At 51.5% G+C, this 19,933-nt stretch overlaps 9 protein-coding genes across 9 annotated transcripts; 5 read left to right on the top strand and 4 right to left on the bottom strand.

The window, feature by feature from the left end:
* Positions 1-1,091: 1,091 nt before the first annotated feature.
* On the top strand, positions 1,092-2,058 carry Z519_07542 (uricase; the record flags this gene model as incomplete). Its single annotated transcript, XM_016765275.1, has 2 exons — positions 1,092-1,228; positions 1,281-2,058. The coding sequence occupies 2 exons, from the start codon at positions 1,092-1,094 to the stop codon at positions 2,056-2,058; spliced, it is 915 nt and encodes a 304-aa protein (XP_016618244.1).
* A 182-nt stretch (positions 2,059-2,240) lies between these two features.
* On the bottom strand, positions 2,241-2,830 carry Z519_07543 (ribosomal protein L13; the record flags this gene model as incomplete). Its single annotated transcript, XM_016765276.1, has 2 exons — positions 2,241-2,732; positions 2,810-2,830. The coding sequence occupies 2 exons, from the start codon at positions 2,828-2,830 to the stop codon at positions 2,241-2,243; spliced, it is 513 nt and encodes a 170-aa protein (XP_016618245.1).
* A 331-nt stretch (positions 2,831-3,161) lies between these two features.
* On the top strand, positions 3,162-3,774 carry Z519_07544 (uncharacterized protein; the record flags this gene model as incomplete). The annotated part of the gene is made up of 2 exons (XM_016765277.1): positions 3,162-3,374; positions 3,484-3,774. The coding sequence occupies 2 exons, from the start codon at positions 3,162-3,164 to the stop codon at positions 3,772-3,774; spliced, it is 504 nt and encodes a 167-aa protein (XP_016618246.1).
* A 408-nt stretch (positions 3,775-4,182) lies between these two features.
* Positions 4,183-5,427, bottom strand: Z519_07545 (uncharacterized protein; the record flags this gene model as incomplete). Its single annotated transcript, XM_016765278.1, has 1 exon — positions 4,183-5,427. One exon carries the CDS (start codon positions 5,425-5,427, stop codon positions 4,183-4,185), a length of 1,245 nt encoding a protein of 414 aa, XP_016618247.1.
* A 307-nt stretch (positions 5,428-5,734) lies between these two features.
* On the bottom strand, positions 5,735-6,332 carry Z519_07546 (40S ribosomal protein S14; the record flags this gene model as incomplete). Its single annotated transcript, XM_016765279.1, has 3 exons — positions 5,735-6,047; positions 6,136-6,208; positions 6,263-6,332. 3 exons carry the CDS (start codon positions 6,330-6,332, stop codon positions 5,735-5,737), a joined length of 456 nt encoding a protein of 151 aa, XP_016618248.1.
* Positions 6,333-7,149: 817 nt separating this feature from the next.
* Z519_07547 (uncharacterized protein) lies at positions 7,150-9,067 on the top strand (the record flags this gene model as incomplete). The annotated part of the gene is made up of 5 exons (XM_016765280.1): positions 7,150-7,199; positions 7,586-7,646; positions 7,693-8,550; positions 8,609-8,740; positions 8,918-9,067. 5 exons carry the CDS (start codon positions 7,150-7,152, stop codon positions 9,065-9,067), a joined length of 1,251 nt encoding a protein of 416 aa, XP_016618249.1.
* Positions 9,068-10,830: 1,763 nt separating this feature from the next.
* Positions 10,831-12,274, top strand: Z519_07548 (uncharacterized protein; the record flags this gene model as incomplete). The annotated part of the gene is made up of 2 exons (XM_016765281.1): positions 10,831-10,867; positions 10,923-12,274. The coding sequence occupies 2 exons, from the start codon at positions 10,831-10,833 to the stop codon at positions 12,272-12,274; spliced, it is 1,389 nt and encodes a 462-aa protein (XP_016618250.1).
* Positions 12,275-15,731: 3,457 nt separating this feature from the next.
* Z519_07549 (uncharacterized protein) lies at positions 15,732-17,345 on the top strand (the record flags this gene model as incomplete). The annotated part of the gene is made up of 4 exons (XM_016765282.1): positions 15,732-15,920; positions 16,005-16,444; positions 16,536-16,646; positions 16,730-17,345. The coding sequence occupies 4 exons, from the start codon at positions 15,732-15,734 to the stop codon at positions 17,343-17,345; spliced, it is 1,356 nt and encodes a 451-aa protein (XP_016618251.1).
* Positions 17,346-18,199: 854 nt separating this feature from the next.
* Positions 18,200-19,843, bottom strand: Z519_07550 (uncharacterized protein; the record flags this gene model as incomplete). The annotated part of the gene is made up of 3 exons (XM_016765283.1): positions 18,200-19,130; positions 19,224-19,301; positions 19,395-19,843. 3 exons carry the CDS (start codon positions 19,841-19,843, stop codon positions 18,200-18,202), a joined length of 1,458 nt encoding a protein of 485 aa, XP_016618252.1.
* Positions 19,844-19,933: the final 90 nt, after the last annotated feature.

The following is a 19,933-nucleotide window of genomic DNA, read 5'->3' on the forward strand; positions in this document are numbered from 1 at the left end:
CAGCGACAGGCGAGTTCGCGTTGGTATTTGGTATGCAAAAGAGTGAAGGTCAACCCACTATCTCGAGGGTTGGCATGTAACGAGTCATGGATGTACATAGCAGTTGCTGGGTATAGGTGCAATCACACAGTCAGCGCGGTCGAATCCAAGGCATGCGCCTGTCACCAATTCAAGCCATTTCAGGGAGCGCAGGTGGCACCTCTGCGCCTCTGCGCCTCTGTATCTTCTTCCCCCCAAACTTGACCCCGCAATGCTTGGATGCATCAGGGGATTAAACAAATCCTCTAGACTCTGTTGAGCCCCTCGATCCAAGCAGCTAACGTCCAAAAAGGAGAACTGAGCTGCCAGAGAGAGTCTAGACACAAGAACATGCGCTCATCGGCATTCCCTCTTCTATAAGTTCTCGCTCCCTCCGCTGGCCTCCTGAAGCCAACCTACGATAGACCACGGTTGCAAAAGGTAGCAAACAGATCAGACACATCGGGGACACCTTCAGATTGACATCATTTTGGCTTCTTAAAGCTCGCCAAAAAAAAACCCCCCAAGCCTGCAGTGCTGGCGGTGTCAGCACTGGCCCAGCCACCCAACTAGTGCTCCCACAAAGACCAAGGCTCGTTCGGATCTCCAAAGAGAACAAAGCATCGACCTTCAAGAGGAGATCCAATATCAGGTGAGCCCGTCATCCCAATGCAGATACTACCCGACGATAAAGCGATTTCCCGTTGGCATTTTGCGGGTGCGCGTCTCGGCGAGCTCCGTCGTCCTGAGCTCGTACGACAGCCCAATCCCCATCAAATTGCTGGCTGATGACTCCAATCGCCTATGCTCGATGAATCTATGATCAGCAATTTTACAAGATCTGTGCTCATGGACCTGCGTGCAATTGGTGATCCTGGTCGTGGAATTTTGCTCTTCTCTGCATGCCCCTCCGATAAGAGGTCTGTAGGAGTGCGAATATAAAGAATCTGCATTCCCTTCTCCTTGTAACCTCGTACACATCCTGTCAGACTCACCGCAGGCGAACACGCTCAGTTAGCAGCTCAAGTCCTGAAGATCTACTACATCGAACAATTTCAAAATCCGTTCTCAAGATGGCTAAGCTCGCTGCAGCTCGGTATGGCAAGGACAACGTTCGCCTGTACAAGGTGGAGAGGGATGAAGCTACAAAGACTCACACCGTCTACGAGATGACGGTCTGCGTTTTGCTGGAAGGGGAGATCGATGTATCGTCAGTAACTCTCCCATTTTCCACCACGAGTCCCATACTGACATCGCCCCAGATACACCAAAGCCGACAACAGTGTCGTCGTTGCAACCGACTCAATGAAGAACACCACATACATCATGGCAAAACAGAACCCCGTCCACCCACCTGAACTCTTCGCGTCCATTCTCGGCACCCACTTCGTTAACACGTACAAGCACATTCACACTGCTCACATATCCATCGTCCAACACAGATGGACTCGGATGACCATTGACGGAAAACCTCACCCTCACTCCTTCTTTCGTGATGGGAACGAGAAGAGACTGGTACAGGCAGACATCATTGAGGGCAAGGGTATTGAAATCAAGTCGAGCATCTCCGACCTACTCGTGCTCAAGAGCACAGGCTCTGAGTTCCACCACTTTGTCCGCGACGAATTCACCACCCTTCCCGAAGTCTGGGATCGTATTCTCAGCACATCGGTCGACGCTAACTGGAAATGGTCCACCTTCGCTGGCCTTGATGCGGTAAAGAAGTACATGGCCAAGTTTGACGAGACCTGGGCCAAAGCTCGAGAAATCACTTTCCGCCTCTTCGCCCTCGAGGAGAGTCCTAGCGTGCAAAACACCATGTACAAGATGTGTGAACAGATCTTGGCCGCTCAGCCCATGGTTCAAGCAGTTGACTATTCGCTGCCGAACAAGCACTATTTCGAGATCGATCTAAGCTGGCATCACGGCTTGAAGAACACTGGAAAGGATGCCGAAGTCTATGCACCTCAATCAGACCCCAACGGGCTGATCAAGTGCACTGTGACCCGGGACGACACTGCGTTGTCCTCTAAACTGTAGACCAGACCTGCTAGAGCATGTTCGGGATCGGAGTTCTGGTACTGCAGTCATTGGAGAGGTGTCGCCGGATAACAATAGTCTGTACATATACCCTCAACGATACACATATACAAAGGCAACCTGCACAACCTGTCATTCCTGTTTTCTTAGTACAACCCAAATAATGCATAACATCTCTTGTTCTAAGGACTCGCTTTCGTCTCCTTGCTCGCTTCGATAGCTTGTATGACTGGCCCGGGCTTGTCACCAGTAAATGGCTTCCCTGCAAACCTCACAATATTGGCCTTATACGGATGGCTCGTGCCCTCGAAAACCTTCAATCTCGCCAACCGTTTATCCCTCAGCCGGTTCTTGGGCAACATTCCCCTTACAGCTTTCTTCAACACCTCTCCACCACCCCACTTCTCGATCATTCTCTCCATGCTCATCTGCTTTAGCGAACCCGGGCGCGTGTTGTGTGTGTAATATTGTTTCTGCTGGCGTTTCTTGCCCGTGACATGGATGTCGTGGCAGCCGCAAGCCACCACGTAGTCGCCGCAGTCGGTGGATGGGTCGTAGATTGGTTTATGTTTGCCCATCAGGAAGACGGCGATGGAGGAGGCAATTCGTCCCAGGGACCGAGAATCCGAACCCACATCGATGTAGTGCCATGTGCGGGAGTAGGCAAGACGTGTCTAGCATTAGGACGGAGACATTAGGATAAGACCTATGGGTATGCAATGGCTCGGAGAAAAGAGATTTCCGAACGCACCTTTCCTATTGTTTGCGACATGGCGGGCGTAGCGCTATCTTGACATGAGAGGAGGTATTTGGTCGCGTAGCGCTTGCCTCCAAAGTCGTGCGCGAGTGCAGGAAGCCTTCAGAATCCTCGAGGTCGATGGATAATGTCCCTTCTCGGTACGGAGTGGTTGAAAAGAGTCCGCATTGAGCTTCAAGTCTGAAGACGGCGCTAGCACCTCAGCAGGATTAGCGTCATAATTCTTGGCGTTTGCCCGCACTTTCCCTGCGAAAATCGAGCCAACACCAGCACCTCACGAAACATTTTACAATCGAGTAATCTACCCAGCTGTATCGACTCTGTGCAATCGCCGTCCGCCCTCAAGATGTCGGCCACTCAGAGTGTACAGTGCTTCGGCAAGAAGAAGACTGCTACAGCGGTCGCTCATTGCAAGGTCAGAAAGATACCAAGGCAATACTACAACTTTGGGAATGAGGAACTGACGAAGACTTTTGGGCGTATACAGAAAGGCAAGGGCCTCATCAAAGTCAACGGCCGACCTCTCTCCCTCGTTCAACCAGAAATCCTGCGATATAAGGTACGCTTTCGGTCTGCCTTTCTACACGTTCGACTCCAAGGGCCCCCGAATCCGCACAAGGAAAACATGTATGCAGACAGTGGCTCACTAATTGTTTTTCAATCCACAGGTCTACGAGCCCCTGCTGATAGTTGGTCTCGACAAATTCGCCGATGTCGACATCCGTGTCCGTGTCACAGGCGGTGGTCACACATCCCAGATCTACGCTATCCGCCAGGCCATCTCGAAATCCATTGTCGCCTACTACCAGAAATTCGTCGATGAGTACACCAAAAACCAGTTGAAGCAGGCGCTGGTCCAATACGATCGTACACTACTAGTGGCGGATAACAGACGGTGTGAGCCGAAGAAATTTGGAGGTCCAGGTGCGAGAGCGCGGTACCAAAAGTCGTATCGTTAAGTGGTGTTTTGGCTGGTCGTTGCGGTGCTTGTGGAGGTTGTGGTTGCGCTGTTGTGTGGAATGCGCGCGGAGTGCTTGCGGCTGTGGTGTTCGCGGAGGTCTGGTGAGAATATCACTGCTGCTTGATTGGGAGAAAGAATGATGCGAAGGTGAACAGCATCGAACCTGTTCCAAAACGCATAGGAGCGGGGCATGATATGGCTGGTCGAGTTGATGAACGTCGAACCCGCCTGTCGTGGGTCACTCATCGGGGCTCAAAGGCTTGTAGGCGCAGCCCTGGCCTGGGCGTGCGATCAAAGTGCAAAGCAAGAATTAAATTTCCCGTTCAAAAGATCTCGGATGCGCTTCACGTGAAATGCTGGCTTGGAAGGTCACAGACATTCCTTTGTCTTTACCCAACTGTGGGCATCAAGTCTCGACGATAACAGGCGCATACTCACCAGTCTCTTCGTCTTCGTCGACTCCCGGCATGGTGACCTCGACCCTCTCGCCGTCCTCCAGCTCCAACATCCCCCTCCTCAAGATATCCCTCTCACTCTGCCATCCATACTTTTCCTCGAACAATCTCTGTAAGACATCGACTTCCCTTTTCAGCGACTCTCTTAGCCCCTTCTCCGGGTCGTCCACCAACCTCCTGAACCGTGCCCACAGCGTCCTCAGCCAAGCGCTGGCAGACTCGTCTCTCAGCTCGAAAAGCCCGCCTTCGACGTCGTCTACGTGCTTTATCTGCAGACGCAGCACTCTGACCGCCTGCACGAAATATGCCTCGGCCTCGTCCAGGGCGGTGCGACAGGTGAAGAGGACGGTGAGGAGCCGCTTCCACTGCTCGAGACAGCTGTAGTTGGCGAGCGTGAGCACCATCAGGAAGCAGAATTGCAGTTCGCCCAGAACTGCCCGTGCGCCTACCGCTGCTTCGTCTCCGCCGCCGCGGCCGCCTGGCAGGGGGCGAGTCGCTGCGTGTTCGATCAACTGCCCCAGGTACCAACTCCGGTCTCGTGCCCTGTCGGTCCTGGTCCGGCCTATGTCTCCGTCTGCCCAGGTCTGCTTGAGATCGACCGGGAGCAAGTGGAGGGGAAGTTGGTGGAGAGCATTCGAGGCCTCGAGGTGCGATAGCCCGGGGATGGTCTCAGTGTCGTTGGGTGCAGAGGAGATTGACGAGATGATCCAGTCGGGAGAGAGGATGCGCGTGAGAAGGGAGGGGGAGATATGAGTCGTCAGGGCGGGCCAGTCTTTGCTCTCTGCGCGGCCCTCTTCTGCTGCTGCTTGAGAGGCATCGTCGTCCTTTGGCTCTCGTGTGGATAGTTCCGAGGTCGCGTTTTGCAGGGCGGCGTAGTCGACTAGTCTGCCACCATTAGAGACCGATTTGATCGCATTTTGTGCTGTCTGATCATGCAGATCCACAACCTGGAGCGTCTCTCCGTCTGTGTTCCATCCCAGGACTTGGACCGGGTTGGCCGAACTCAGGTCCAGCCATCTTCCCTGTCGGATTGACAAAGAGGCGTCGGTCCCGGTGTACAGAAAATGAATGCCCCACGGGATTTTGGCGATACCTTGGAAGTGGGGTGACGAATTAAACGACACGAGGTCTAGGCCGACAAAAGTCTTGGGCGGGAGTGAGAGAATGACCAACGTCGAGGAATTTCGTGCATCCATGGCTAAGTTGGCCGAAAGTGAAGTAAATAGGGAGAACGAAAGAAAAATCTCTACAGGGATTCGAAAGCTCTGATGGAATTTTGCCTTTTGACTGATTGATTTCATCATGCGTACGGCTTTCTCGTGCGATCATTTGACCACTGAGAAGTAGTAGCTTTGAAGACCAGGCGGAAAGAGCCGTTCTTCGCGTATTTGAGTCCATCCTACCCTTCCTCTCGTCTAGAAGCCTTTTCGTGGTATTTCCTTCAGCAGCATCTTCCTGGAAGTAGTAAAAGGAAATACCATGCGACAGCACCAGCGTCCACGCTTACAGACGACGACCACGACGACCACCCTTGCGTCTTGTGCTATCAGAAGGCGTGGGTGTAACATCCTCAATTCTTCCAATCCTCATTCCCGAGCGAGCCAATGCACGCAGAGCTGATTGAGCACCAGGGCCTGGCGTCTTAGTGCCATTTCCACCGGTGGCGCGGATCTTGATGTGTAGAGCAGTGATGCCAAGTTCTTTGCAGCGCTGAGCGACGTCTTGGGCCGCCAACATGGCAGCGTAGGGAGAGGATTCGTCACGGTCGGCCTTGACTTTCATGCCTCCTGTGACACGGCAAATGGTTTCGCGGCCACTGGAATCACCCAGAATGTTAGCCTCTTGAACCATCTATCCCGTCCCGATTGTATGGTATATTTTTGCTTTGCGTTCTTTTCACTTACGAGAGATCGGTGACATGGACGAAGGTATCGTTGAAGGAAGCGAAGATACGGGCAACACCGAAGACGAGTTCACCTGTGCGCAACAATTAGCACACAAATCGAGTACGAGCTTCCTCATTTCACTCACCTTCTCGAACCTGAGGACCGAGGGAGATGTTCTCGGTGGCAGCGCGCTCGACCTTCTTCTTGGGAGGCATTTTGGACTGTCGTTGCTGGTTAGGGGAGTGGACTGGCAAGAGCAACAAGGAATGTTTTCAATGATTTTGTTAATTTCGAATGGTAGGCCGGTTGGTGCGTGGGTGCGGGACTCGGGATTTTCTGACAAGCTTTACACTAGTTCACATCGGTCCATATTCTTGGCAGCAAAGGAGAGTGTATCGACGACGGGCACTCTCCACACCTTCGATACATTGTTCACCGTACAATACAGTTTCCCATCAACCTAGTCCGCTCCTTGAAAAGGCGAGTGCGCAATTATGAAAGACATGCGAGACCTTTGAGGCAGAGCAGATCTATTACAGCTAGCCTGGTATTCTTAAATTGTTCGCATTACTATGGCAAACTCCGCCGGTAATCATTCATCTCAACACATTGTGTGAATGGAACCGATTGGGCTGGCTGTAAGCTCGAGCAAGTCGGCCTAAAATCATCATCTCAAGGAGCCTTTCCTTGGGCTCAGTAGGCCATTCTCCGTATGGAGACCTTTGAAATCTGTCGGGCCCTGTCGCGTGATTGCTCCTCGTCCTTGAGTTGCCAAGAACATTAACCCAGAATTTACTTTAGTGGCTTGGCGGGTTAAGAAAACTTTCTCTCCGTCTCATCTCACACGGGAGGGCTTTCTGTTCAACAGTTCAAGTTCTATGCTTTCTGCCTCATGTGCAAATTGATGATCTCTCATCGATGGCCAGCTGTCGTGATCCTAATACTAATCTACTAGACTCCACTGAACAGAGACGACTTAAAACCTGGAGGCCAACCAAACCCTGACTTTTCCCCGGTGCCTTTTCTTGAGTCATGGAGAGCATCACTGTTGGAATCATTGGTATGGGCGACATGGGCCGTATGTACGCAAGAAGGTTCAGTCAAGCTGGATGGAGGTATGAAATGCAGTGTCTGCTTTCTGAAAAGAAATACCTTCTCTGAATGTCTGTTGCTAAGGTATGTCGACGTGTTCGTCTCTCATCATTATTAAAGGATGACTCTGAGTGCATTTGGCTCGAGCATAGTCGTTGTGATGTTGCTTTCATCATTCTGATGTTGCGTTCCATCCCGACGGCTGTCACTGATGTAAAACCCTCGCTACCTTAATCTTTTCTCGTCTGATGGTGCTTCAATTCAGTACAACAATCCCCCCAAAGTCTCACCAAGGCTCCTAGCTGACCTTTCCTCTCGACAGAGATAAACCTTGCGTTTACCTACAAAAGCACTAGAACTGATGTTAGTCATGCAGAGTCAACGCTTGCGATCGGCCAGACAAATTCCAAACTCTACACCATGAGTACGAGAATGAGGTTTGTGTCGTCAGCAGAGTTGATGAACATGATTGACCAAGATTAGAAAGGAATATATATCTTGCCTAACGGTCATCTTGTTTCCCGAGCAAGTGACTGGATCATATACAGCGTGGAAGCTGAGCTCATTGAGAAGGTGGTTGCTGAATACGGCCCGTCAACCAAAGTCGGAGCCATCGTCGGTGGGCAGACCTCATGCAAAGCCCCTGAGCTGGCCGCCTTTGACAAGTATCTGCCCGACGACGTTGAGATTGTGTCTTGCCATTCCTTGCATGGTCCCGCTGTAGACCCGACAGGCCAGCCCCTTGTCGTCATCCAACACCGAGCCTCTCAAAAAAGTGTTGATCTTTGTGTTCGAATCCTCTCTTGCCTGAATTCAAAATTCGTCTTCTTATCTGGAGAAAAGCATGACCGTATTACCGCAGACACGCAGGCTGTCACACATGCAGCCTTTTTGAGCATGGGAACGGCCTGGGCGGCGAACAATCAGTTTCCGTGGGAAATCGATCGATATATTGGTGGCATCGAGAACGTCAAGATCAACATCACATTGCGTATCTATGCCAACAAGTGGCATGTTTACGCTGGCCTTGCGATCCTCAACCCGGCGGCCAGAGAGCAGATTCGACAATACGCCGAGTCGGTGACAGAACTCTTCAAGCTCATGTTGGGCGGCCATCGCGAAGAACTGTCCCACAGGATCAAGACGGCAGGTGCAGCGGTGTTTTCAAAGGATGCTGTTGACCAGGATCTGTTGCTCGGAGACGAAGTGCTGGACAAGTTCTCGCTCTCGAAGAGACCCAAAGAGAGAATGCCGAATAACCACTTAAGTCTGCTGGGCATCGTCGATTGCTGGTGGAAACTCGGCATTGTCCCATACGACCATATGATTTGCTCTACGCCCGTGAGTTGTTCCTTGGCCTAGTTTGTTTTGCTTCTATTTCTGACAGCCCAACTCCCAGCTCTTCCGAATATGGTTGGGCGTCACTGAATATCTCTTTCGAAACGAGACCTTGCTAGATGAGGTCATTAATACGGCAATCGAAGATAACACTTTTCGTTCGGACGATCTTGAGTTTACTTTCGCGGCAAGAGTAAGTCTTCCCAATGTGGCAAAATCTGACCCTTTCATCTGCATGTTGTTCAGGATATGCAGCCTGGTCTGGGGTATTCTCACATTTCAAATATCATCTGCACACTTGATCAGATCTAGAAGCTGGCAAATCACTGTGCATCAAACCCGTGGCTGACGATAGTGCACTCTGCTGTAGGCGTGGTCTGAATGCGTCTCCTTCGGCGCGTTTGAAGCGTATCGGAATCGATTCGAGAGAATTCAGCAATACTTTGCTCCGAGGTTTCCGGACGCCGTGAGACTGGGAAACGAAATGATCAAAGAGATCATGGTCAAGACGAAAAACTGACTCGCGCGTCGATGGCCTGGCGGCGAATGAGAGAATGGTGTGGGCTTTTGTGGCGGTTGGGATCATGTCACCCATCAATGCTGGTCCTTGTGCAGCTCCTGCAATACAAGGCCGTCAATGACGCCAATACTCAAGCCGAGGTGTTTTGCTGTTGTCGGGCAAGAGCCGGCAAGGTCAAGCCTTTCATGCACAGGAGCCAGACTAATCAAACAAAAGACCTAATCCTTGATGCCAAAAATATGACCTTGGCGTTCAAAGGCGGGTTGAAAGAGGGGATGAACACTCCTTGGTCAACTACGCTGGCTCCTCGATTGCCTTAGTCTCCATGATCTCAAGAACCGTGATTGGTTGAAGAATTTATGAAGTTCCTGAAGAGGCCAGACCATTCTTGTGCTGATTATTACAGTCGAATCAAAGAGAGCTCTTCGAATATCTTGATAGGACCGTTGAGGTGATAGTAAGATACGTTGATGGCACCCAATCGCCAACGGAAGTATTATCATAATTGCTGGAATCATGAGGATTGGAGGTGGTGGAGAGCCGCCGCGGACCGCACAATCCCGTAGGAAACGGGATTTAGCTGTGGGTGCACAGTCGCCACACCATCCTTCCTGACCTCATACGGAGTATTTTTTTTGTGGCATTTTCTGGATATAGGAATTGGGCCTCATTGCGCATCTATACACACTGCGCCTCTTACTTTGTTGTCTGGGCCATGACAGGCGGAAAACCTTTAGCCGGGGCACCAACATGCACGTTGTGAAGATGAAGAGCGCCGATCAGGCTCAGGACCCCAATCCAACAGGTGTTGGATCATAACACAGTGCGAGGCATGTGTTCTCGTATCACCCAACACCTCTCAAACCTACCTAGGGAGGGCAGCGATAATCAGCCCAACTGTTTGGATATATCTACCTAGGCATTCTCAGGTACCGAGAGCGCCCCCTACAGTACAAAATATATGACTATTGGCCCAGCCAATCGGACTCTATCAGATTACCATTGTCATCGACCTGCTGTGTGGAAGGGACAAAGACGCCAAGCCTCGTGCTAGTAAAATAAACAGCGGGATAGAGAACACTATGCCGGTGCTAAACCCATATACGGTTAGAGACGTGGGGTCGTTGATCCTTTTTCCGACTGCCTCCGTCTTTCGACCCCTGCGGATGATTTCTATTATTGTCTGTCATCCAGCCTTGTGCGTTTGCCGCTCCGGAGTCACTCCGTCTAGACCTCTGAGGTCGGTTGTGAACCATTAGTCCCGCAGCGAGGTGATGCAAGTGCCATGTTTGAGGATATCAACGGCCAATTCTTCATTATTGCAAAGATAATTCTGTTACGGTGCTCCGCGTAATTGCCATGGCGGGCCAAATGGAGAATTTTGTACAGGGTAAAACAGGGGCTGGTGTTTTAGGTCATGCTTTGTGGCTCCCCTTGGCAAGCCCCTTGACGCGCAATCCAGCCGTCCACTATCTGACGTGCAATCTGCCCAAGGTTTGCCATGGCTCAGAGTCTCGGACAGACGGACTGCTTTGCGCGTCGAGTCGAGGTGGGATCAATAAATTAAATCCCCTTTCCCTTCCCTCACGCGGTCCATCATCCAAGACTTTGCAAACAAACGCGTGGATAACGGACTGAGATAGGCTTATATCCTCGCTGATCCTGCGATATACTGTCTAGCAGGGACCCGACAATACTCGAATTAATCTCTGGTTACCATACCGTCTACCGTATCTTGAACTTATCACTCGCGCCCGAGCACGATGGTGCAAAAAAGCGTCTTGGCTGCAGCCGCCTTGGGTATGCCCCTTCGCCCTCCCTTCAGGAAAGGCTTGCATTACTGACCCAGACACAGTGGCTGGCTCGGCTGCTCAGTTTGCGTCGTTTTCTTCCAGTGGCTACGCATTGGCGGTCAATGTCCCTTCGGACACTGCCTCATCCGGGAGCGGTTCACTGTTCCTCCAGATCAGTGCCCCTAGCGGGACCCAATGGATTTCTTTTGGTCAGGGCTCTGGCATGGCGGGAGCCAACATGCTCGTTGTATATGCTGCCGACAGCACGAATGTGACTGTGTCCCCAAGACTGGGCACTGGCCACGTTCAACCGCAGTTCAACTCAGACGCCTCGGTGTCATTGCTGGAAGGAAGTGGTATTGCGTCGGACGGCTCGCTCGTTGCCAATATCCGTTGCGATACATGCCTGAGCTGGAGTGGTGGTAGCATGAGCCCAACGGACTCCTCGAGCAGTTGGATCTTTGCATTCAAATCAGGAGACCCTCTCGACTCAACGGACCAATCTGCTAGCATTAAACAGCACGACAGCACCGGTGGATTCACCCTGGATTTGACTCAAGGTGTTGGCGGCAGCTCCTCCAACCCATTTGTGGCTGCCTCCAGTGATTCTTCTTCGTCCTCAGCAGCCCCGTCGGCGACCGGACCTGCCTCTGTTTCTCAATCCGCAGATGGGACGCCAGCCACCGCAACGGAGTCAGGAACGGCCACCACGAGCACCGTCGCCACACCTACTGGTGGCGTGTCAAACCCTATTGTGAGCTCCAACCCATCTTCGTCAAGTGGAACAGTGGTCAGTGATAGTCCTGATGACAACATTCGAACCGCTCATGCCGTCATTATGCCCTTGGTCTTTGTGGTCATGTTCCCCTTGGCGGCTTTGACACTCTATCTGCCCTACAGTAACAAGGTCCGACATATCCATGCCCCGTTGCAAGTCCTCAGTTTGATATTGATGATCGTCGGTCTGGGTCTGGGTGTTCAACTCGGCAAACAAGTCGACGAGCTGGATGGCTATCACATGGTCATAGGATACATCCTGGTCGCATGGATGGGGATCTTCCAGCCCACCCTGGGTCTCCTTCAGCATATCCATTTCCGAAAGTTCGGCACGCGTAGCGCTTACGGTCAAACTCACCGTTGGCTGGGGCGTGCCATGATCCTCCTCGGTGTCGTCAACGGTGGCTTGGGATTCAAGACTGTGGGCATGATTGGCACCGAATATGTTCCCACCTACTCAGTCGTCCTCTACAGCATCTTCTCTGCCGTCGTTTTCATTGTTTACCTCGTGGTGCTACTCTTCCCACGGTACACGAACAGCGCAGAGGCGGCACAAAGCCTCGCGGGTGAAAAGCCTCGACCCCGAACTGAAGGTTATGAGATGCACCGTCGCTCGTACGATACTCGTCGTGGTTGATTGCCCTTCTATTCAGGCACGACAACATTCGACTATGGAAAGAAAAGTTAAAGTAACCAAATTCTCTTTACGACTTTCACAACGCGCTGCGGACGAGTGAAGGAACGACTCAGGTATAAGGTTTGGCGGGGTGGACGGGGGCGTTGGGCTCACGATTGAAATGCAACGGAAATGTACGACTCTTTCAAGGCATAGGCGCAGGATATGAGGCTCTGACGGGTTGATTCCTTCTTGGGCCTTGTGAGAATTGATAGATCCTCCCGAGAATATCATAGCCACGTTTAAGGAAGCAAGATAAACTCAATGTACTACGTTTAACGCTACGGAAATCATGGTTACAGATCATCTGGTTGCAGAATTTGTTGGTTCATGTCACTTTCTAGAGAGAGGTGCCTGTTCGCCAAAGTAAAGACTTCTCCCCCTTGGACTTACGGCATGGTTTCTCCTGAGACGAACCCCTGTGCCCGTGTCGCGAGCAGCGCGTACCCCTTTCAGTATTAGATGAGGCAATGCAAGCCCAGATCTCCAGCAGCAAGAAACGATGCCAATCTCCCACGCCGCCACCAAATTCAACCTTAGCTGATGGAAATTGACACCTATAAACCCCGAATCCTCAAAAGCCAATGTTCCAACGCGACTCTGTTGCGATATCGTGCATGGACACTTCGCTACCTCGACATACGGCTGACCCCGCAACAAGTTCCCCGTAGACAATTGCCCACAAAGGCAGGAGCATCCTTGAGTGGCCGCCAGATTATCAGCAATTCATGTGTGCCGTCGCGTTTTTCATGAAAAAAAAAAGCCCATCCTTACAAACCTTCTATATCGTGCCACCTCGGATCACCAGTCTTTGCTGGTCGAGAGCCATGCTAACCTTTCAACCGATCGGTGCCTTTGAATCAAGGGCATCAATAGTAATGACGTCGCAGAACTGTTGTCGAGCGGCGGGAGAATAAGACGATGATCGTCGAAAATTCATATATGGCCCACGCCCGATGGCGGCGCGGTCTGCGATGCTCGAGCTCGAGCGTCGACCGAGAAGAACAGCATGGTTTCCTTAGAACTAAGCAGTCGTACTTTGGCCTGAAAGGATGATGATTGAGCTTCTGGATCTCTGTTACTTATGCAACGGATATGACGCTGTAAGTTACTTAATGCGCAAGTTTTCCTCTGGCTATTACTCCTAACATTTTTGCTTCCGTGGAGGTTTGGGTACGATCAGGGTGTCTTTGGCGGCGTCGTGGCTACCTAGGACTTTCTCCGGGTACACAACCTAGCCGGCTCATCGAAGACATCGCTTTTGGGATCCGCAACTGCAATTTACGATTATGACTGCTTCTTCGGCGTCGTCGTTGCCGTCTGGCTTGGGGAAAGGTTGGGTCGAGGTAGGTCAGTCTTGGTTGGGACAACTTTCATGAGCGCTGGAGCTATTCTGCGGATTTGCTCCTATTGCACGGCTTGGGTGGTCTTTGGCCGCCTTGTTGCCGGCATTGGCAATGAAATCAGCACCGTTGCTGCACCAGCCTGAGAGACAGAGGCGAGTCAAACCCGTCGTGATCGAACTCATCTTGAACGTTGCTGGATTCTCGTTGTCTAACTGGGTCACATTTGGCTTCTCTTTTGTTGGGTGTGGAGTTGCCTGTTGATTACCTCTTGCCTTCCTGTTTCTCTTCATCGTTATACAGTATTCAACCATGTCGTGGCTATCAGAATCATCTAGGTGAAAACACTGCCGCTCCTTATCATTACCGTTCCAATTCGTTATAACGAGAAGCCTGGATTCGCTTATGCGCATAAAGTGGCATCTCCCCCGGCGGCATTCTTTTTCCTTCGCTATGTGTTCTTTAGGATCGGAATGCAAGAAAAGGTAGGATCCAGGAAACGCTCAAAACAGGTATTTCAGAGGTCTTCAGCGACCAGCACTCAGATGGAAGGCAAAATGGGCTTTTGTGTTACCCCTTTCTTTGTTTGCCATAGCTAGAAATAGAGGTAATTGCTACCCACATCGATCGAGCCTCCTCAGGCCGGTTGACCCAATAGTTGCGACTCCGACAATGGCTCAATTACTATTACAGGTTAGCATCCGAAACCTCCACCCTAAATTCTACATCGTTTGTGCGATCCTTAATGCATTGTCCATTCCATCGAACTCAGAGACGGCAGACAGATCTCTTGAAGATATCGATGATTACTACCGCACTAATCCACCTCTGGTAGTATTCAGAGACAAGGATTTCACCTACAGCAAGCGCCCCGAAAAGAACAAGATCAAGGGGGACGAGGAAATTCGAAGAGCGTCATCGGCAGACGCTTCGGCTTTCTGACGAAGAAGCTGTCTTGGTTACGGAGCGCGAGATAGGCTCAACTGGCCACAGCAATGCAAGTCCAGCATGAGGAAGATACGAAGGTAAGACGAAGCACGAGGACTATGAGCTGGAGAACGTCTATCACAAGGAGGCTTGCGATAGTGATGCACGTAGGGATGTGGCCTACCTTTGGCGGCTGACTGTGAATGGCACATATTTAGCCTTTGCATTACTATCATTTGCGAGTTAAGGATCTCACTGTGGGCTACATACAAGGTGCTTGATCACACATCATCTGCGTAGCGGTTAGATATCTCTCAAAACCGTGATGACAAGAATTTGACCTGAATATCTACCCATGTACTCGGTATCAGCAAGGTTGTATGTGTTGAATCTAGCAAGATGCTATGTTGCATTCAAGTGTACAACTATCCGTCTCTGCTGAAGTATCATATTGTTGTTGATGGATTTTACATGATTGCTTGTTCCCTGATTTCCTGGCAAGGCTCGGGCGCAAGGCTGTCGCGACCCCATGGGGAAGATCGGATATTAGTTTTTGCGAATTGTGCGCCTTTCATCGACCGTTAAAGTCTCAACATTTTCATTCCTTTCCCTACTCCAAACCCCGCAGGATTTCTCTCGATGTGGAGGCAGTGGGCTGTTCTAATGGAGTTAGATGCTCAAGAACCGGCAGCTCGACCTTTACCCGGCTATTTTCAAGTTCTCAGTGACGATCATTGCCCTCTGGAAGCTTCATGCGATGCCCCATGACAGTGAACCGACTGGACCTCTCAAGCCGATTGTGGCAAATCTAAAGGACTGTTTGGCAGCATTCAGACGGCTATGACGAAGCAACGCAGCTCCATGTCTCCGAGATCGCTCACATGACAAATAATACCGAATACCAACCAGCATGAACCTTAACGAGGGAAACAGGGCGGTTGACCACGTCGCCAATGAACGAGATTTAGCCTAAACTCTGCCAATGCAAATTCATATCCCAGATACTCCATAGGTAGGTCGACTGAATGGGCTGGGAACACACGAGAGCTATATTATGAAGAGGTGCTCAAGCTTTCGGAAGCTCTGATGGTTGCATACCAAGACTCTGTAGGTTGAGATACTAATTCTTGCAGACAGCACCAATCATCATGGGGATGCAACGCTTTTGTATTTCTGCCGCTCTGCTCATTGTCACGTACCTGACAGTAACATGCAATGCTTTGCCCAAGCGGCAAGCTCTTGTTACTGCACCAAGCCTCCCAAATGGCCACTGGATCGACACCTGGGCAGCAATGCCACAGTTGACCGAGTATACAAACTTACCTCCACCTCCATATGTAAGGAAGCCTACGCCCTGAACTATCCAAAATGAATCCAGTCGTTCAAGAAACCGAACGATGAGCTAAGTTGTTGCTCACTAGAACACTACCTCCGTGATTTTCTTCAACAGCACGATCCGTCAAACCCTGCACATGTCAACAGGTGCTTCACAGATCCGGATCCGAATCTCCAATGCCTTTGGCCTCACTGATTTGCCAATAACGGCAATGACAGTAGCTCTACCATTCAACAGCTCGTCCGGGGGCAGTGCGATTCAACCATCTACACTCCGGAAGGTTACTTTCAGCGGTGGAGAGTCGGCGATCATCATCCCCAATGGTGCGCTCGCAGTCTCAGATCCTCTGAATTTCCCGGTCCAGCCGCTCTCGACCATCACGGTGACCATGTATCTCGCAACGGGTCAGATCGGGACGTATATCACAAGTCACCCAGGTAGTAGGGCGACATCGTGGTTCACTATGGGCAATCAGGTAGGCGCGACGAACCTGACAGGCCCATTTTTGAACAGCACTCAGCATTGGTAGGTTCTGCTAAGGTCGTTTACGCTCAGTCACCCCCCTCTCTCACTGTCAGGCTATGGAGAGATTGCTGAACCTGTGCGGAGAATATAGGTACTTTTTGTCCGCTGTCGAGGCGTGGTCACCACCTAATTACCGCACATGGGCGATTATCGGAGATAGCATCACAGACGGTAGAGGAAGCGACCCAGACCAAAACAACAGGTATGTACTGTACTCTATTCCGTCTCTCCCCCCTATCTCATGTCGCTGAACTGAACTAAATCTGACGAACTACATTTTAAAAGATGGCCCGACCTTGTCTACGCACGCATGCAATCCAGCAACTCGTCCCTCCTCACGTCCATCTCCATGATCAACCAGGCCGCGGGGGGCAACCGGGTCCTGTACGATGGGCTGGGACCGAACGTGCTCTCGCGGATCGACAGGGACGTGTTGTCGCACGCGGGGGTGCGCTACGCCATGATCTGGGAAGGGGTCAACGACATCGGCGTTGCGGCGGCTACGGCGGCGAACCAGACAGAGACGTACGGCCGCCTGGTATCGGCGTACCGACAGATTGCGACGCGGATCCATGCGTTCGGCATCCCGTTGTTCGCAGCGACCATCACACCCTTCTCGGCCCCGAACGACAACGTCACCCTGCAGGCCTACACCAGCCCCCTGCGCGAGGAGACCCGCCAAAAGGTCAACGCCTTCATCCGCTCCTCGGGGGGCACCTTCGACGCCGTCTTCGACTTTGACGCCGTCCTCCGCAACCAGTCCGTGCCCAGCCAGTTGGCCGACGCCCTGCAGTCCGGCGACTACCTGCACCCCAACGACGCCGGCTATCAGCTTCTGGCCAAGAGCTTTGATTTGAGCGTGTTCCAGAAGTTCGACGCTGGTGTCGCAGGGTTCGTCTAGTTGTTGATCAGTCGGGCCGCAGCTGGATAGTCAGAGGGCCTGCCGGTCAGCACGATCGGTATAACGAGACAAATCATTCACTTAGGTCGAACATTGCCATGAGAACAGCACGATGATGGAGCAGGACCGAGAAGGTGATCCACCAAGCTCGATCCACAGCAGGCCGCGAGTAATAAATGAAAAACGAGGAGATCGAGAAAATGATTCCAGCTGGTTTACCTAGGTAGCCACAGCCCCCTCCTAAACATTGCCTGCCACAAGGATACCTGGGACAAACAAGAAGTATTATGAAGGTGAACCTCCAAAAAAGGGAGAACAACAACGGCGAACTTTAGCATTACCACAAAAGACATATCCTTATGACTACTCTAGTCCGTCATGAACGCTTGCTACTTTATCTCCAGTCAACGAGGCGGTAGGGACGATACAATGACATAGGTACTCCGCACATATATGGGACTAGCATAGACTCGGAAGAGTGAACCCAAATAGTCGGAATAAAATACTAGTCGGTGAGACTCGCTATATAGGTAGGTTGAAGTGACCGACCCTCCCCCCCTCCCCCTGCCTGGGCGATGGGATGATAGAAGAGTATCTCTCGCGAAGTACTCCATACTCCCTTCGTATTCCCATCTCTCTCTACCGAAGTACTATTTGGACCGCGGCCTCTCGTAAGACCATTTTTCCCGCTCCGCAATTCTGGGCTCTTTTCCCGTGCGATCTTTCACTTGTCCGTCCAAAGAACGAATTCCCATGACTATCAACCATCGCAACAACGGCATTTGTGTGTCTCTGGTCCACCAACTGAGTCCGACTGACTGGTAAACTCCTTCCCCCCTTCACTCCCTCCTTCCTCAGACTTCCGGGCTTTGCCCATTTCGATAAGCCCACAAGCGACTCAGATCTTTGATCTGTTTCCTCGGGGCAACGGGTCTTCCATTTTGACGCACCCCGCTGCGTCCTACGGCCTGCACGGTGTCCCAATCCTGATAGATGCCCATGTCGATCTCGGAGTCCATGAAGGCATTGTTGTCTCGCACACGTCCCCGTGAGAGGTCGCTGGTGTCGATCCCCTCCATCTCGAACATGTTGTCCAAGTAATGCTGGTTCAGCTGGTGGCCGGAGCCGATCCGCTTGAACAGGCGGCCGAAGAACCGGTTGGTCTCCTCTTCTCGAAGATCCATCATTTCGATCGGCGTCTTGGGAGAGAACAATGCCCTAGAAGACGCAGCGACAGCGTTGAACCGAGTGTTGATCTTTGGAGGATTAGACCTGGGAATGTGTGCAGATTCGCCATCCGTGGGTTTGGGCTTGTCCGGATAAGGAGTCCTGGAGCTGGGGGCAAGCGGTGGCTTACCGGGGATCGGTGTTCGAGCGGATTGCTGATCAGGGCGGAAATGCAAGATGCCGAATCTGGAGACGTAATCACCCTCGTTGGCGTAGTGCTCGATATGTGACACGATTCTTTGTTCTGTGACGCTGTCTCCAATTGCGCTAGAAATGGCGGATGACGATATGACAGGCGCATTCCAATGATTCGCGGCATTTCCAAAGGTATAGACCTCTAGCTTGCCGAGCTGATCCGCCGGAACTGTATCGTAAAGCCAGTCAAGGACCAGGCCACCTTCTATAGCACCTTGACTATGGAGGATCAAAACCACCTTCTGGATATTATCATCCGACAGAATTTCAACCATCGCAGCATATGCCGTTCGAATGTCCAGGGTGGCGAAGTTCAAGTCGCGCTGGATGATGCATTCGAGAACATCGAAAATGATACCCCGGCTAGAAATATACAAGGTCAGACGGACACAGAGGGGTATGAAATTGAGCAGGTCTCGAATATGAGGTTGTATCCAGAAGGGAGTTTCCACTTACGTCTGGTTATGTATTCCAAAGATGGGCCGTCTGAAAGTCATTGCCAGACGGTCGAGATTCGACTGCAGCCAATGGCGCCTGCGAGGCTGTCAACTTATAGAAATCGCATGCGAGGGTAGAATGCGTGCGGTGGCGTTCCAAGGGGACACGTGCGAAGAAAGCTTGACATACCCTACAGCAACTCCGTTGATGAAGACCCATTTCTCATGTTCGTGTCTCGCCTTTCCTCTCATGCAGGCCGGATTCGACTCGAACAGCCCTCGTTGCCTGGGGCCGTTCAACAAGGCGGTAAACCATTTATTTCCCATGACAAACGCAACGACGTACAGAAGATATAAGGATGGCATTACAATGAATGCTAACGGGAACAGAGATCCCAGGAAGAATATCTGAGCAACGATGAGAATGATATGCAGGAAAGAGGCCCTCGCATTGGCACCGGTGACTGCCAACTCGTCCAGTGAGCCTGATCTGGTCGGACACAACGGGAGGACAATACTCGGCAGGCCAGCTGTGATAGGCCATGTGATAGTAATTTCGGCAAAGAGCATCAAGTCATTGAGCATGAGGAGAAGCGGATTCGCGGTGTAAGGGATCGGCTTTGATGAAGGGGTCGCCATTGTTGCTGTCGACGTTGTGACGTGGAAGGCGTGGAGAAGGAGACAATGAGGTTTGGCTATAGAAGGGCCCTGAAGGCAATGTCGGCCTAT

This window comes from Cladophialophora bantiana (genome assembly GCF_000835475.1).
Source record: "Cladophialophora bantiana CBS 173.52 unplaced genomic scaffold supercont1.11, whole genome shotgun sequence".
Classification (NCBI taxonomy): domain Eukaryota; kingdom Fungi; phylum Ascomycota; class Eurotiomycetes; order Chaetothyriales; family Herpotrichiellaceae; genus Cladophialophora; species Cladophialophora bantiana.